This window comes from Epinephelus moara, chromosome 16 (assembly GCF_006386435.1).
Source record: "Epinephelus moara isolate mb chromosome 16, YSFRI_EMoa_1.0, whole genome shotgun sequence".
Classification (NCBI taxonomy): domain Eukaryota; kingdom Metazoa; phylum Chordata; class Actinopteri; order Perciformes; family Serranidae; genus Epinephelus; species Epinephelus moara.
The window spans coordinates 24,281,166-24,294,418 of record NC_065521.1 but is presented as its reverse complement, the minus strand read 5'-3'; the positions used below and the strand labels follow the sequence as shown (position 1 = coordinate 24,294,418).

The following is a 13,253-nucleotide window of genomic DNA, read 5'->3' as shown; positions in this document are numbered from 1 at the left end:
AAAAGAGGGAGGAGTCAGAAAAACTCAGGGTTTATTGAAGAAAACCTGTCAGCGAGCAGGTTATGTTCACAGAGTCTGTTACCATGGTGATTGACTCAGAGTTTCAGTTACCTCTCTTTCTGGAACAGATAACTCAGAGTTTCCCTCATCTCAGGGTTAACTTACTCTGAGTTTTCACATATCCCGCTTCCTGGAATACCCCCCTGGTCCAGAGGCAAGCTGGGGAATGCAGGAAAACCTGGCATATTGTTTCATGCAATTGAAATGATCTTTATGTTCATATCTTTAATGCTGAGTAGCTGATGTAAACTATGACAGCATTACATCATACTTTAGGATACATAACTGCCTGAAGTTCTGATAAGAAACATTATCAGCCAAAAAAAAAACATAAAAGTGGGGGGACATACATGCCATAGATAAAAAGAAAATAAAGGTCCAATCAAAGCCGCTGATGCCAACAAATCTCTAAAAGCTCAAGGTAACATCATCAAAGTGCTTGTTTTCAGTCCGAAACCCCTAAATTTCAATTAACTATGTTTCAAAAGAGAGAAGAGCTACAAATCTGATATCTAAGTGGCTTGAACTAACAAATATTTGATGTTTTCTTTATGAACTACTTTTTAAATGATTTCTTGATTATCAAAGTCGTTGTCATCGTTTCGGCACTAAACCTGACTATTAATCAGCTCTAAAAACAATGGTTCCCACGTGTCCCATAATACAACCATATCATTACATGACAGGTATGCCCGCATCTTTCACACTCCATGCTGCCAGTTTGTAACTCAGACTTTAGGAAGATCCTCCAGAAAACTTTATACAACTGTGGGATTTGTACAAATTAGTGGAATGCCCCTTTAAATAATTTATAGAGCTGAGAGAAAAATCATACATTACCAGACAGTTACATATATACATTTATTATAAACACTGTACATTACAAACATTTATCATTTTGAACCCACACAAGATACTGGTGCGATGCTCCGAGCCGTCCTGATCTATATGTAACCTAAAGCTATAACACTGATAACGGCCGGAGTCTTCAATAAAAAACGTTCGTAATTTTTTTTCAACAGACATTTTTTCATTTTTTCTAGTAGGCGTGCATCTACATTATTGACAAACATGAGTGCCTGCAGTGTAAAAGATGCATTACTTCACAGAAATAACCTTTATTCCTTTAGAAAGCATCTCATGAGAGTGTTCATACATATGTTTAAGACAAAAGGGTTTCTAAAAAAAATTCCTAGCAGCGTTCTTTGGACTTGTATTAAGGCTGGCAACAACAGTGTTGGACAAACAAAATCAGTTCCATTAAAAAAGACTCATCAGTACACCAGAGTGAACTTATCTTATCAACAGTAACACAAATACTGTACTTGTAGTGCAAAGTCATCTCTCCTCAGGTGGAGAGCTACATGGAGACGAACAGCTGGACGAGAAGTCGAAGCCAATCGGAACAAATCTCTGGAAAACAAAACAAAGATAAATATTAATATCAACTTGTGTGTCTGTTTATATATACACAGACTATATGTATGAACATGTTTATAAGTGCTATGTTAAACTAAATGTGATAACTCTTTCGGCTGTGGCACTGCACTGTGTTGTAAATTAAAGAAACAGTTCAATAATTTAAGATAAGATAATCATTCATTCATCCCACAGCGGGGACGATTTGCAATAAGCTAATGTGCTTTCTTGTTTTTCAAGGCAATGAATCCTTTTTATGGGCACTGAATTTGTAAAAACTCTGAATATCAAAAACTGATTTAGTATGCAGTTTATTACAGTATATTTGTACTAAACTAACACATCAAACTAATAGATTTCCTCATCTCTGGTTAAAGACAGCAAACAAGGAAATGTGCTTTGTATTTAGTGCTTTGAATTTTAACTGAGTTGGTGAACATAATAAATGTCTACCTTCTAAACAGCAGCATATTAGCATGTCAGTTATTAGGCAAAAAAACAACGCTATTTGTATCACGAGACTCATTTGTCCTTACATACACTTATTGTTTACATAAACAGATTGATGAATGATTCTAAACTAGTTATTTAAAGGGCTATTTTGCCAATTTTCAAACAGCCTTGTATCATAACAATGTGGGAAGCATGTGTAATGCCCAGTTCAGATAAGATGAGTTGAAACAGGCAACTACTTGCAATGCACCGTTCTGCAACGTTCTTAAAAACCTGCTGGTTCACACCAATGCAACTAGATGAGACGGTGTATCATCTCTATGCAACAACTCTCTGTACTTAAGCTCAGCTCAAATACAGATTTTCACTGGCTTGAGGGGTGGAGCTAAAACTACAGATTGTACTTCGCATTTCTGTATGCCCACCACCACGGACACAAAGAGTATAGACGCAGATTTAGAGAGAGACTTGCACTTAACAGAGGCTAAAAAAAAAAAAAAAAAAAATCAAACACTAAAATTAAGCAATGCTGATAAAACCACTGTTCTGTTTCTGCGTAGCCTTTTTCTCACCTAAAATGTTTTCAGAAACATATTTTAGCTTAAGGCTTAACTGTTATTTGAGATAGTTTGTTACCAGCCAACCGCCATATTGTTTCCCGTGTCCAAACAACCAAGCTCTCATTACATCACCAACCAGTGGGGGTGTTAAATGGTCTGGTGTGTCACAGTGTATTCTGATAGTTGTAGGTTTTCTAACTCTTGAGCAAAAGCGAATGCAACAGCCCTTTTCTCTATTGTATCTGGTCATGTAGCACCAATTTCAAAAGTGAAGCAGTGAAATACTCTTTAATGTAAAAATGCTACACATGTTGCTGTTAATACTTCTTTTCAGGACATTCACACTGTCAGCTGCATACTCACAGAGGACTCCTCCATGTGCAGGATAGACGCCAATGGGTTCCCACAGCGGGGCCGAGGGGGGAGAAACCCAGGAGCATCTGGGACAGACACTGAGGTGTAGGAGGCCACCTCCTCGTCCATTCGAAGCTCCTCCAGAGGAGGAAGACGCTTACGCAGCATCGCCACTGCAGGACTCAGGGAACAAGTCTTCTGAACTATGAGGTCTGTGACAGAAAAGACTGCACTTTTAAGAGATATTTACAGTCACCTTTCAGGAGTATGTTCATTGTATGTGTGACACTGAAAGATTAATCATTATGGGATGTGAGTGTTACCTCTGTGCAGACTCTGAACAGGAGGGTTGATCTGACAGGTTGGCACTGACACAGATGACACGTCTTCATGTACTGGCAGCACGGGGATGTGCTGCTCATGTCGGGCTGAGCTCTCCTGCTTCTCAAAACAAGGAGCTCTTAACAGCGCTTTGCCCGTTGAGAAAAAAATGACAGACTCTCTTTGTGGTGCTTGAAAGAACGACTGTCCTCCCACAATCCTTTGCTCCTTCTCCTTTTCATCCTCCTCCCTGTTTGTCCTGCTCATCTCTACCTTTTCTTCACAGAGGGATTTAGCCTAGAGGAGTGACAGATGACACCAATCAACACACAGTGATTTTACAATACATTTTAAATTAATAACAAAAACTTAATTGAATATAGATCCCAGCTCTTACAGTTGCGGCTTGAGCTGGAAGCTGCTCCGCTTGTGTCTCAGGATGCTTGTCCATCACATTCGTGCTGTGCTCGTCTTCTTGATCATCGAATAATCTCTGGACAATCGTCTGCCAACAAACAAGACAGTGATGTGTGTTAATTTCTGGTTAAAAATATATGCACTGATGGTAATATGTTCTGGTTCAAAGCTACTGCATCAAGTTCATTTTATTGTGGTTATTACATATTAAAAAGTCTCTTTTAATGCAACAATGGTGTAGCATCATCGCTGCCAACTTTTAAAATTTGCAATCCGCTCTGCAAATACTGATTTTGATTATGCTTAAATTTGTTAACATTTTCAGATACCCAGTTACAATGGGTTGTTTTCACATCTATTTGCACAAAGCTGTTATTCAATATCTTAGGGTGCTTTCATACCTGCCCTGTTATGTTATGTTCGGTTCAATCGAAGTTGGTTTACCCCCTAAGTGCAGTTCATTTGGGCATGTGTGAACACAGCAATCACACTCGGGTGCCTACCAAAACAACCGGACAGAGAGCTTCTTGAGGAGGTGGTCTCGGTCCACAAATGAACCCTGGTGTGGTTCGTTTGTGGTGAGAACGTTTTTCAACCTCGATCCGAACCAACTGCAGTCACATTACACAGGTCGGTGCTTCACTAAAAGGTAGCAACCAGGTGCCAGACTGTAAGTAGCATGCATCCAAGAGCATTGAAAAACACAAATACAGCTGGGCAAAGCGCCAGAGAGAGTAAATCTGACATTGGCTTTTACTGGCGAGCATGTTTGCTGCAGTAACAGACAATCCTGCATATTATACCTTTAACTTCGACTGGCTGTACTAAAAAGGCACAGAAATCGCAATTTCAGCTATTGAGACCTACAGAAAGATTTATATCCTTTCCTTCCATTAGACAAACAGTGCAGTGGCGCATAGGTATCCATAGGGACTTGGTTTGGGAACCAGTGGGTTGCCGGCTAAAGTCCCTGTATGGACCAAGTATGGAGCATGGACTGATAGCTGGAGAGGTGCCAGTTCGCCTCCCGGGCAATGCTGAGGACTCCCTTGAGCAAGGCACTGAACCCCCAACTGCTCCGGGCGCCTGTCCACGACAGCGCCCCTCTCTCTGACATCTCTCCATTTAATGCATGTTTAGGTTCTGTTTGTGCATGTGTGTGTATTTCGGGCCTGTGTGTATATGAGAACAGAGTGAAAAAAATTGAATTTCCCCTCGGGGATTAATGATGTACATCTTCTTTTAAAATTCGGCACAGGGGATAACATTAAAAGGTCCAGTGTGTAGGACTTAGTGCCATCTAGCAGTGAGGTTGCAAAACTGAAACATCTCATGTCACATCTCAAAAACTTTGCGTGGTTCTAACTTCTCAGATATGAGGATTTAATACTTTTCCTTTTAATTATTTTGATTTATTAGCCTGATTTATTTTTTTTGCATTGCATACGTAATTAACATTTTCAACCAGGGGCCAGTGATCTGAATGTGAGAGTATTTAACAATCACCACACCCACTGATCTGGGCTATATTCACTTTCATCAAGCCCTTTGCATATTGTACTGCTGCACATACATGAACTAAAATAGAAGGTGTGCATGGAGACGCCCACACTGTGCACTTAATATTTAAATTTTAACTAAGGGTTCAATGCATGCTTTTGCACAGCCGTAGAACTGGGCATGGCTGTTTGTTGACGTAGCGTTATCTTTAAATTTCTGAAATGTTGCATCCATTGAAAATCAGAAAGTGATCATGCCTTTGTTGTAGCTGCCTTGAATTAATAAAGAACAATTTTTTACTCTGGCTTTGACTGTGCCTGAAATCTTATCTGCACATAAAGCTGATGTGTAAAAGCTCTCTAGACACATTGTAAAATTGACATGATTTCCTGCTCTCACCTCCTGGTGCGGCTGAAGGTTGGTTTTGCAGCTCCGCAGCCCGGGAGTGCCGACGTACGGTGACTTTTGTGTCGACAGATGCCATTTCTGAAAACAGCAGCGTGGTGAGATAAGGGAGTGACTGTGAGAGACACCATGTTCCAAACGAAGCGTAAACATATGATAGATCAGTACTGACCATGGCAGACATGGGCTGATGTCTGGTGTTGCGGACCCTCTGAGGAGTCCATTTCTTCTGCGGAGTCTCTTTGAGTGCCATTGCTGAGGATAAAACAGCAGCGTCACGTCAGGGTAAAGAGACAAGGAGATAAGGATGCATTAGGTCTCATAAGATAAAAAGAACAATGATTCTGCATCTTACCTATTGCTCCTCCATTCGCCTCTGCATGATTCTTCTTCACTGGCACTCTCTGAGCCTGACAAACAAAGCAACACAGTACATGAAAATGTGTTTCAAAGGCAATGTAATAGGATGAAAATAAAAACAGCTGAACTGAAAAATTTAATGTAAACACACTGTGTAGATGGAAGTGCCTCTGCCTGAAGGACAGACAGAGTTTCCGGGTGTGGCACCCACAGGCCCTCCAACCTTCACTCCCTCGTTCTGCAAGATACTTTCCAGTGCAGCGGGGTCCGGGGAGAACGGCATCGACTTCACTGATCCTGTAAGAATAGCACGGATTCAACTGGCATGCAAAGGCCGAATCATTTACATTGCATTGTCTGTTATTTAACTTTGTACTAGGGATGTCCTTAACGACTAATTTCCCTGACATTTAAACAAAGGCTTAAACTCAAGACTCTTTGACTTGTCTAAAAGTAGGAAAACAACTGTAAAACAGTCAAAATTATGACCTCCAAGGCTAAAAATTTCTGAAAACAAAAATGATACATCATAAAAGATTTTTGAACTCATCGATCACATTTTTCAATAACCAAATTGTATTGTGCATGCTGTGTGGCATTTTGTGTATTATCCTAGAAAACATGGCAACAACTCACTAAATAAAATGAACAAATAACATCGAAAGCAATATTCTTCAGGAAAATAGATCTTTAAGAAACATACCTGATCACCACTACAACATTTTCATTGGGTGAATGCAGTCGTATAAAATAATAATTTTGATATTAAGTTTGACTGACTAATATTTCTGCTGCCAACTAGCGGGGATAGCAACTTTAATCGACTAGTTGTGCACATCCCTACTTTGTACTTAAAGTAATACTGAGTACTGTTCAGTTTTACAACTACTACAATTTCTTTTCATTTCTTATCAACCCAAGACATCACTTTGGATTCTCTAAAGTTGCAACTGCATTAAGTTGCCCTATAGATAGTGTTTAAACAAAAAAAAAAAACAATACATGAATTAACTTAAAGCAATGGTTCTGCAATTTGTCAAACATGCTCATTCACTTTCTTACTGAGAGTTAGATGAGAAGGCAGACACCATTCTCATGTTTATACAGTAAATATGAAGTGGAAACCAGCTGCCAGTTAGCTTTGCTTAGCACTAAGGCTGGACACAGAGGGGAACAGCCAGCCTGACTCATTGCAACAGAAACAAAACCTGCCCACTAGCACCTCTAAAGCTCACTTGTTAACACATTAGATTTTGTCTGTGTCATTTGTACAAAAACTTATGTATAAAAACATGGTGCTGTGTGACAAGAGGTTATGTCCTGCACTTTTTCTTAGCTGGGTTATGGATGTATAAAGAGAGTTGGATTCGGCAGCAACACTCAGCCCTGCTGCTAATTGTTCCAGTGGGCACTCGCAGTACTGCAACTAAAAAAACCCTGTGGCTCAAAAACTATTTTCCCCATGGACCTCCATTTTAAAACAGACAACTGTAAAACTGTTGATAGGACATCTTGAACTGCAACCAGAGTCACTTAGTATTCTTTTTTATAAAGGTATACTATGCATGATTTTCCTGGGGGGAAAAAAACAAATGTATCGACTCATAAAAAAGTGATCTCTTTCAATAATGACTTATGATCCACTAGTAGTGTGTGTGGCAGTGTTTTTTTCTGCAGAGACTCTGTCCTCTGCCTGCATTTTCTTATTTTGCTGTGTTTGGGATGTTTCTGGTCACAGTGTGCAGGTGAGGTTGGGACTTAATAAAAAGGTAGCTACCAGGTACCAGACTGTAAGCAGCGGGTATCAAAAAGGAAGCTACAAAAATCACAAACACAGAGACAAAACAATGCAGATATGGCGAGGTTAAGACCCAAGCAACTGGGGTTGGCTTTCACCTTCACTGGTGATACTGTTTACAAATATTAACTGACAATTCCAACTTAGTACAGGCCCACCTTCACAAATTTTAAACCACAGAGGTTTTATATTTGCAAAACTTTCCAAGTAATTTTTATGTTTATCCTGATGTAGGAATGTGTGGGTGAGACCAGTGGGAGAAACACTAATGTGCATGGCAGTATGGCCCTGACAGTTACTTTTGGGCAGGGCCAGGCTAGCTGTGTCCGCCTCTAACTGCCATCTGACTAAGTGCAAGAAAGTGAATAAGAGTACTACCCAAAATGTCAAACAAATGTGTGAAAAAATAGTTTGCAGCTCTACAAATACATAAATGTACCAAGACATCACTTCACAGTTCTGTGACTGGTTGAAAAACAACTTTTATATCTGCTGTGATCACACTCTGTATTTTCAGGTAACACGTTATGTTTCTAATCTTGTGCTTACCCATTGTGGGTCTCGCTTTCTGTCGACTCTTCATGACAGACACTCGCTGGGGCTGCAAACAAGGGAATCACCAGCAAATGATAATTTAACACATTCAAAGGATTTCTGACGGTAAAATAATTTAACACTGAAATCACTATTTAGACAAAGATAAGCACTGAAATCGTCAATAACAACCCGTCAGTGTAAAGGCAGGGACTAAAAGATATCATACAAGGAGGCAGTAAACAACAACAACAAAACAAACTTACCAGATAGTTATAGGGTTTGGAGTGTGGAGTTCCAGATCCCAGACCTGTGGTGCTTACTCCTTCGTTGCGGAGAATACTCAGCAAAGCCGTGTGATCAGATTGAAAGTTCTCTCCTTTTTCTGAAATACATAAGAAACTCTGTTGATTGCTATTTACATGAAAAGTAAACAATGTAGTCTACAAAGCCACAACAACAAAAATGGGGCAGGCAATGACTAATACTCTGATGATTCTAGCTATCTAATTAATAATAAGCTACAACTGTGTTCTTGTGCATTTTGGATCAACCTTGTCTCCTGAATATTATATTTGTACATTACTAAACTGCTTTTTTACGTTGTTGTGGCATTATAATCACTATAATCACTGCCTGGATTATATTCAGAGAAACACTACATTTTGGTACCGTGTGACAGGTGTACAAAGTGCAGGACTTTGACACACAGACAGGGGAATCGAGAACCAGTTCCAAATTGTCGGATCCACCAGAATAATATGCCTCTGAACTTATCGATTAATATCAATGATGCTGGTATGTTTTTCTGAAAGTTACACATTGCAAAACAATGACATTAAACTCATTATTCTACGCTACTGGAAACTTAAAACAAGATGGAGTCATGGCGGAGAGGAAGAAATGGTCCAGAGCGTGGCTCTATTTCAGAGACAGATAGCAACAGTGCTCCGGCTTGTAACGTTTGTAAAATGAAATTTTTAGTGCCACTGCTTCCCAATTGAGCAGCATGTCCATTACCAAGGATAATATCCTGTCATAATATTATTGGGGTCATGCAGACAAGCTTACTAGATTTTCCTTTGACAAGAAAACCTAAATAAAGACAAATGCTGAACAAATATACTCTCATTTCACCTACACTGTGTTTGGACTCAGAGTTAATAAAATTACATTGAAAACTTGTGTGGGCCTACTTTCTTCTACACATGAAATGGATCTGAAATCAATAAGGGGAACAATAAAGAATTGGACTAATATGCAAAATAACGGCATCAAAAATTATCAATAAAGTCTTATCAGTTTCCATCCCTATTGACACCAGAACCCCAGGTTCACGTTCAGATGCAAACATAGGACACAAATATATTCTGTCATATTGTGCACAACACAAATGGAAGTGTACTGTTCAAAAGCATCAAAAGCAACACATTTAACTTACCAGCTGAACTGCCCTGCATGGTCAGCTGCATGTTCTGACTACCTTGGGATGTCTTGGCTGGATCTTTGAGACTGAGCAGGCTCATGTTATCTAAACAGGTGTCTGCATTAACAGCAGGCTGTGCAGAAGAAGCAGCGCTGGACTGATGCATTGCAATATTAGAAACGGAGGATAAAGGATTGGACAAAGTGGCTGAAGTCTTAAATGTGTTGGAGGGCTGGGATGTATTTTCTGACACCTTTCCACTTGACTTCCCCGTGCCTTTAGTTGAGTCCACATTGCGGTTTAACCTAGCTGCAGGTTTTGTATTCAAGTTTTGGGTTTTTAGACGAGCATTGCATAAATTCTTATCAGGCTGGACAGCATGAGTGCCAGTCCTTGATTGTGAAACAGTGACAGGGTGTTGATTTTCAGTGGCTATTCTTGAGCTCTTGGGTTGAGACAGGTTGAAAGGTACAGGCCTGGTGACTGGCTTTTTCTTCTTAAGTTTCCCCTGTGGGAAAATGATAAAGTATTAAAAACATGAGATTCATCTTATTAAACAGAAAACATTTAAATCTTAAGGATGGGAAGGAGGCACTTACAGCCAGAGGTTTCTCCTCCCACCTACAGTGAGACTGACTGAAGTCGGACGGAGTCTGGAGATGAAGGCTCTTTGCAAGCACTGGAAGCCTACTCATACCTGGTCGCACAGGTGCCTTCCTACCCATTTCTGAATTTCCTGGATCCTGGTTCTCAGTATTTTGGTTGGAAAGGGGAGGCGCAGAGAGGAGTTTGGAAGGCTTTGGGTATGGTGGCATTTTGTTATGTTCATTCTTTGTTCTGTATGGAGAAAACCAGTCAATTAAAAAATAAATAAATGCAATTAGAGTTGAAAGTTGTTTGAAATTGTTTTCAACTATTGCCAAAAGAGTTTCTGTACCAATACCAAGACAATTGTTTCCTGCTTTACATTAAGAAATGTAAGCATCTTTGTCTTGTTTTGGATTTAACAAAAATGACGAAGTTCTCAAATGTTATGTCGTAATACAACAGCAATACAAGAACTGTCAAAAAAACAATAAGTGAACAAGATTACAAATATAACAGGACATTTGATGCAGGCTTTTGGTACTTTCAGGCTGGTTTTATATCCAGCCCTGAAGATATGTGAGAAAATGTCTCAAGTGCTTCATAAGCTGTCTTACCTCATGAGATCACTGTGGATTTTGTTCTGACTTTGCTGACGAAGGACTGGAGAAGAGTCCATAATGACAGCAAGGCGTGAAGAGCAACTAGAGGAGCAACAAATGGCAAACACAAATGAGCAACCAAGCATGAAACACAATAAAGGCTCTTAGCAAACTGTGCATAAAGGTAGAGGAAATACAAAAATCATGCACCAGCAGAAACATAAACGTCAGACTAAAATTACTTCCAAAGTTTTAACAATTGACAGTTTTAACAATCTCCAAAGGTAACTAAGTAGCAACAAAAACAAGCAGGTGAAGTAAGCTGGAGCTCCATGCATCAGTAGCACAGTAAAACATGCATCAGGCACTAAATAAATACATTTATCTGCCTGAACAACAGAGCACATACTTGACAGATGCCAAACCTGCGTTCGGTGCAAACCAACGTGTTAACTAGGCAACATTAAGGAGAGTAGATTAGCTTTAACCCGAGCAGATGGCCTAACGTTAGCTGTTAAACAGGTCTTTTCTCCTTAGCACACGCTACATTCGCACGTAGAGCCGTTTACTAGATACGTTACATACTTTAAAAATAGAAAAGGACCCCTGTTACTTCCGTCTGCGCCTCCAGAAAAGCAGTTCTGGTCGATTAATTGTAAATGTTTGGGTTTTCCAGGCGTTTTGTGCAGACTTAAAGAGCTCTTGTTGTGTCCTTTCTCACCGCAGTGGGCTGTCAACTTCCTGGACTCGCAGCAGTTTGTAAAAAGCGCGCTCCGCCATTGGCCGCAATAGGAAGCTGTCACAACCAATCACTGCGCGAACTTCAGTCATGACGATACCGTCGACCAATGAGAAACGGATCTTCGTAAACAGCTCCATGGTAACGACGCGAAAGCTGTTTTACCACGTGACTCCCGTTTACCGCGGCCTCCAAGCAGAATAAAGTAGATCTTTGTCGTCCGCCACAATGGAAAATGTCAGTAGTTATCCAAAACATTACAAAACAACTGCACACAAAGCAGTCAATGATACAAAGAAGCTGTTTAATAGCTGTTTAATTAACATTACCTCTCTGTTATTTTATTAAAAACAGTCCCTATTCCAAATAGGTGGGGGCACTGTGTAGAATGGTCATAAAAACAGAATGCAATGATTTGCAAATCCTTCTCGTCATACAGTATATTAACTTATATTCAGTACAAAGACAAGACAATTAATGTTCAAATTGATAAACCTCCTTGTTGCTTTTGTAAATATACACTCTTTCTGAATTTGAGGCCTGCAGCACGTTCAAAAAGTTGGGACAGCAGCATGTTTACCACTGTGTTACATCACCTTTTCTTTTAACAACACTCAACACAGGACTTTTTTGAGTTCTGAAATTGAAATTCTTTTTCATTCTTGCTCGATATACAGCTTCAGTTGCTCAACAGTCTCTGGTCTCCATCTTCATATGTTACACTTCATAGTGAGCCACACACTTGCAATGTGAGACTTGACTGGACTGCAGGCTGAATGTGGCTTGGCACTGGGTTGCTGGAATAAACAGGGCCATCCCAGGAAGAGACGTTGTCTGGATGGCAGCATATGATGCCTGTATGTACTTTTCAGCATTCATGGTCCCATCACAGACATGCAAGTTACACATAATGCCAAGGGCAGTGACACAACTCCATACATTCACTGAAGCTGGCTTTTGAGCTTTGTGCGGGTAACAGTCTGGATGGTTTTGTTTCCAAAAACAAATTAAAAAGTGGACTTGTCAGACAACAGCATACTATTCCACCTTGGGTCAGTCCATCTCAGATGAGCTCAGTCCCAGAGAAGTCTGCGAAGTTTCTGGATGTTGCTGATATATGGCTTTGTTGCGGCATCTACAAATGTCAGTTTAGACTCTGCCATGCAAAGCCAAAGTGTGTTTACCAACAATGGTTTTCCTAAGTGTTGCCAAGCCCCTATAGGAATATGCTTTATACAATTATGTTGGCAGTGTCATCTGAGGGGTCAAAGGACATGCTCCCTCAATATTGGTAGTTAGTCTTGCCCCTTATATGCAGAGATTTCTCCAGGTTCTCTGAATCTTTTGATGACATAATGGACTGTAGATGGTGAAATCCCCTTTTTTTTTTTTTTTTTTTTTTTTTGCAATTATGTGTTGAGGAATGTTGTTCTTAAACTGTTGAACTATTTGCCTACATACCTGACACACATCATGATGTGGTAAACCCATAGGGTAAACCTCGTGCTATGACTGAACATAGGCCAGACTAAATCATTACTTGAATCGCTCTCGACAAAAAGTAAAATGTGGCTGTTGATTCAGGCATCTGGAACTAGGCTAACATTGGCTAACAGGTACTTTTGCGGTCTGTTTATTGTTAAAACGATGAAAAGAATATATATATATATATATATATATATATATATATATATATAAACAACATATTTAACTGTTAGGC

The 13,253-nt window shown here is 39.8% G+C and overlaps 1 protein-coding gene across 2 annotated transcripts; it reads right to left on the bottom strand.

Annotated features, from left to right (window-relative positions):
• Window positions 1–907: 907 nt before the first annotated feature.
• On the bottom strand, window positions 908–11,539 carry troap (trophinin associated protein). Of its 2 annotated transcripts, none has more exons than XM_050065995.1 (14): window positions 11,380–11,539; window positions 10,810–10,896; window positions 10,207–10,444; window positions 9,623–10,115; window positions 8,448–8,566; window positions 8,197–8,248; window positions 6,001–6,146; window positions 5,845–5,899; window positions 5,662–5,744; window positions 5,484–5,570; window positions 3,565–3,672; window positions 3,170–3,464; window positions 2,856–3,058; window positions 908–1,473 (listed from the first exon to the last, which is right to left on the bottom strand). In XM_050065995.1, the coding sequence occupies exons 2-14, from the start codon at window positions 10,869–10,871 to the stop codon at window positions 1,399–1,401; spliced, it is 2,016 nt and encodes a 671-aa protein (XP_049921952.1). In that variant the 5' UTR covers window positions 10,872–10,896; window positions 11,380–11,539; the 3' UTR covers window positions 908–1,398. The 2 variants fall into 2 exon arrangements, with proteins under 2 accessions (XP_049921952.1, XP_049921953.1); XM_050065996.1 differs by having other exon boundaries at window positions 11,408–11,528.
• Between the last annotated feature and the right edge of the window lie 1,714 nt (window positions 11,540–13,253).

Coding starts and splice junctions, on each gene's coding strand:
- troap (XM_050065995.1), bottom strand. CDS start 10,871: ATGGACTCTTCTCCAGTCCTTCGTCAGCAAAGTCAGAACAAAATCCAC. Junction 6,147..8,196: donor GAAAGCGAGACCCACAATGG/GTAAGCACAAGA, acceptor CTATTCTTACAG/GATCAGTGAAGTCGATGCCG. Junction 5,571..5,661: donor ATCAGCCCATGTCTGCCATG/GTCAGTACTGAT, acceptor TGCTGTTTTCAG/AAATGGCATCTGTCGACACA.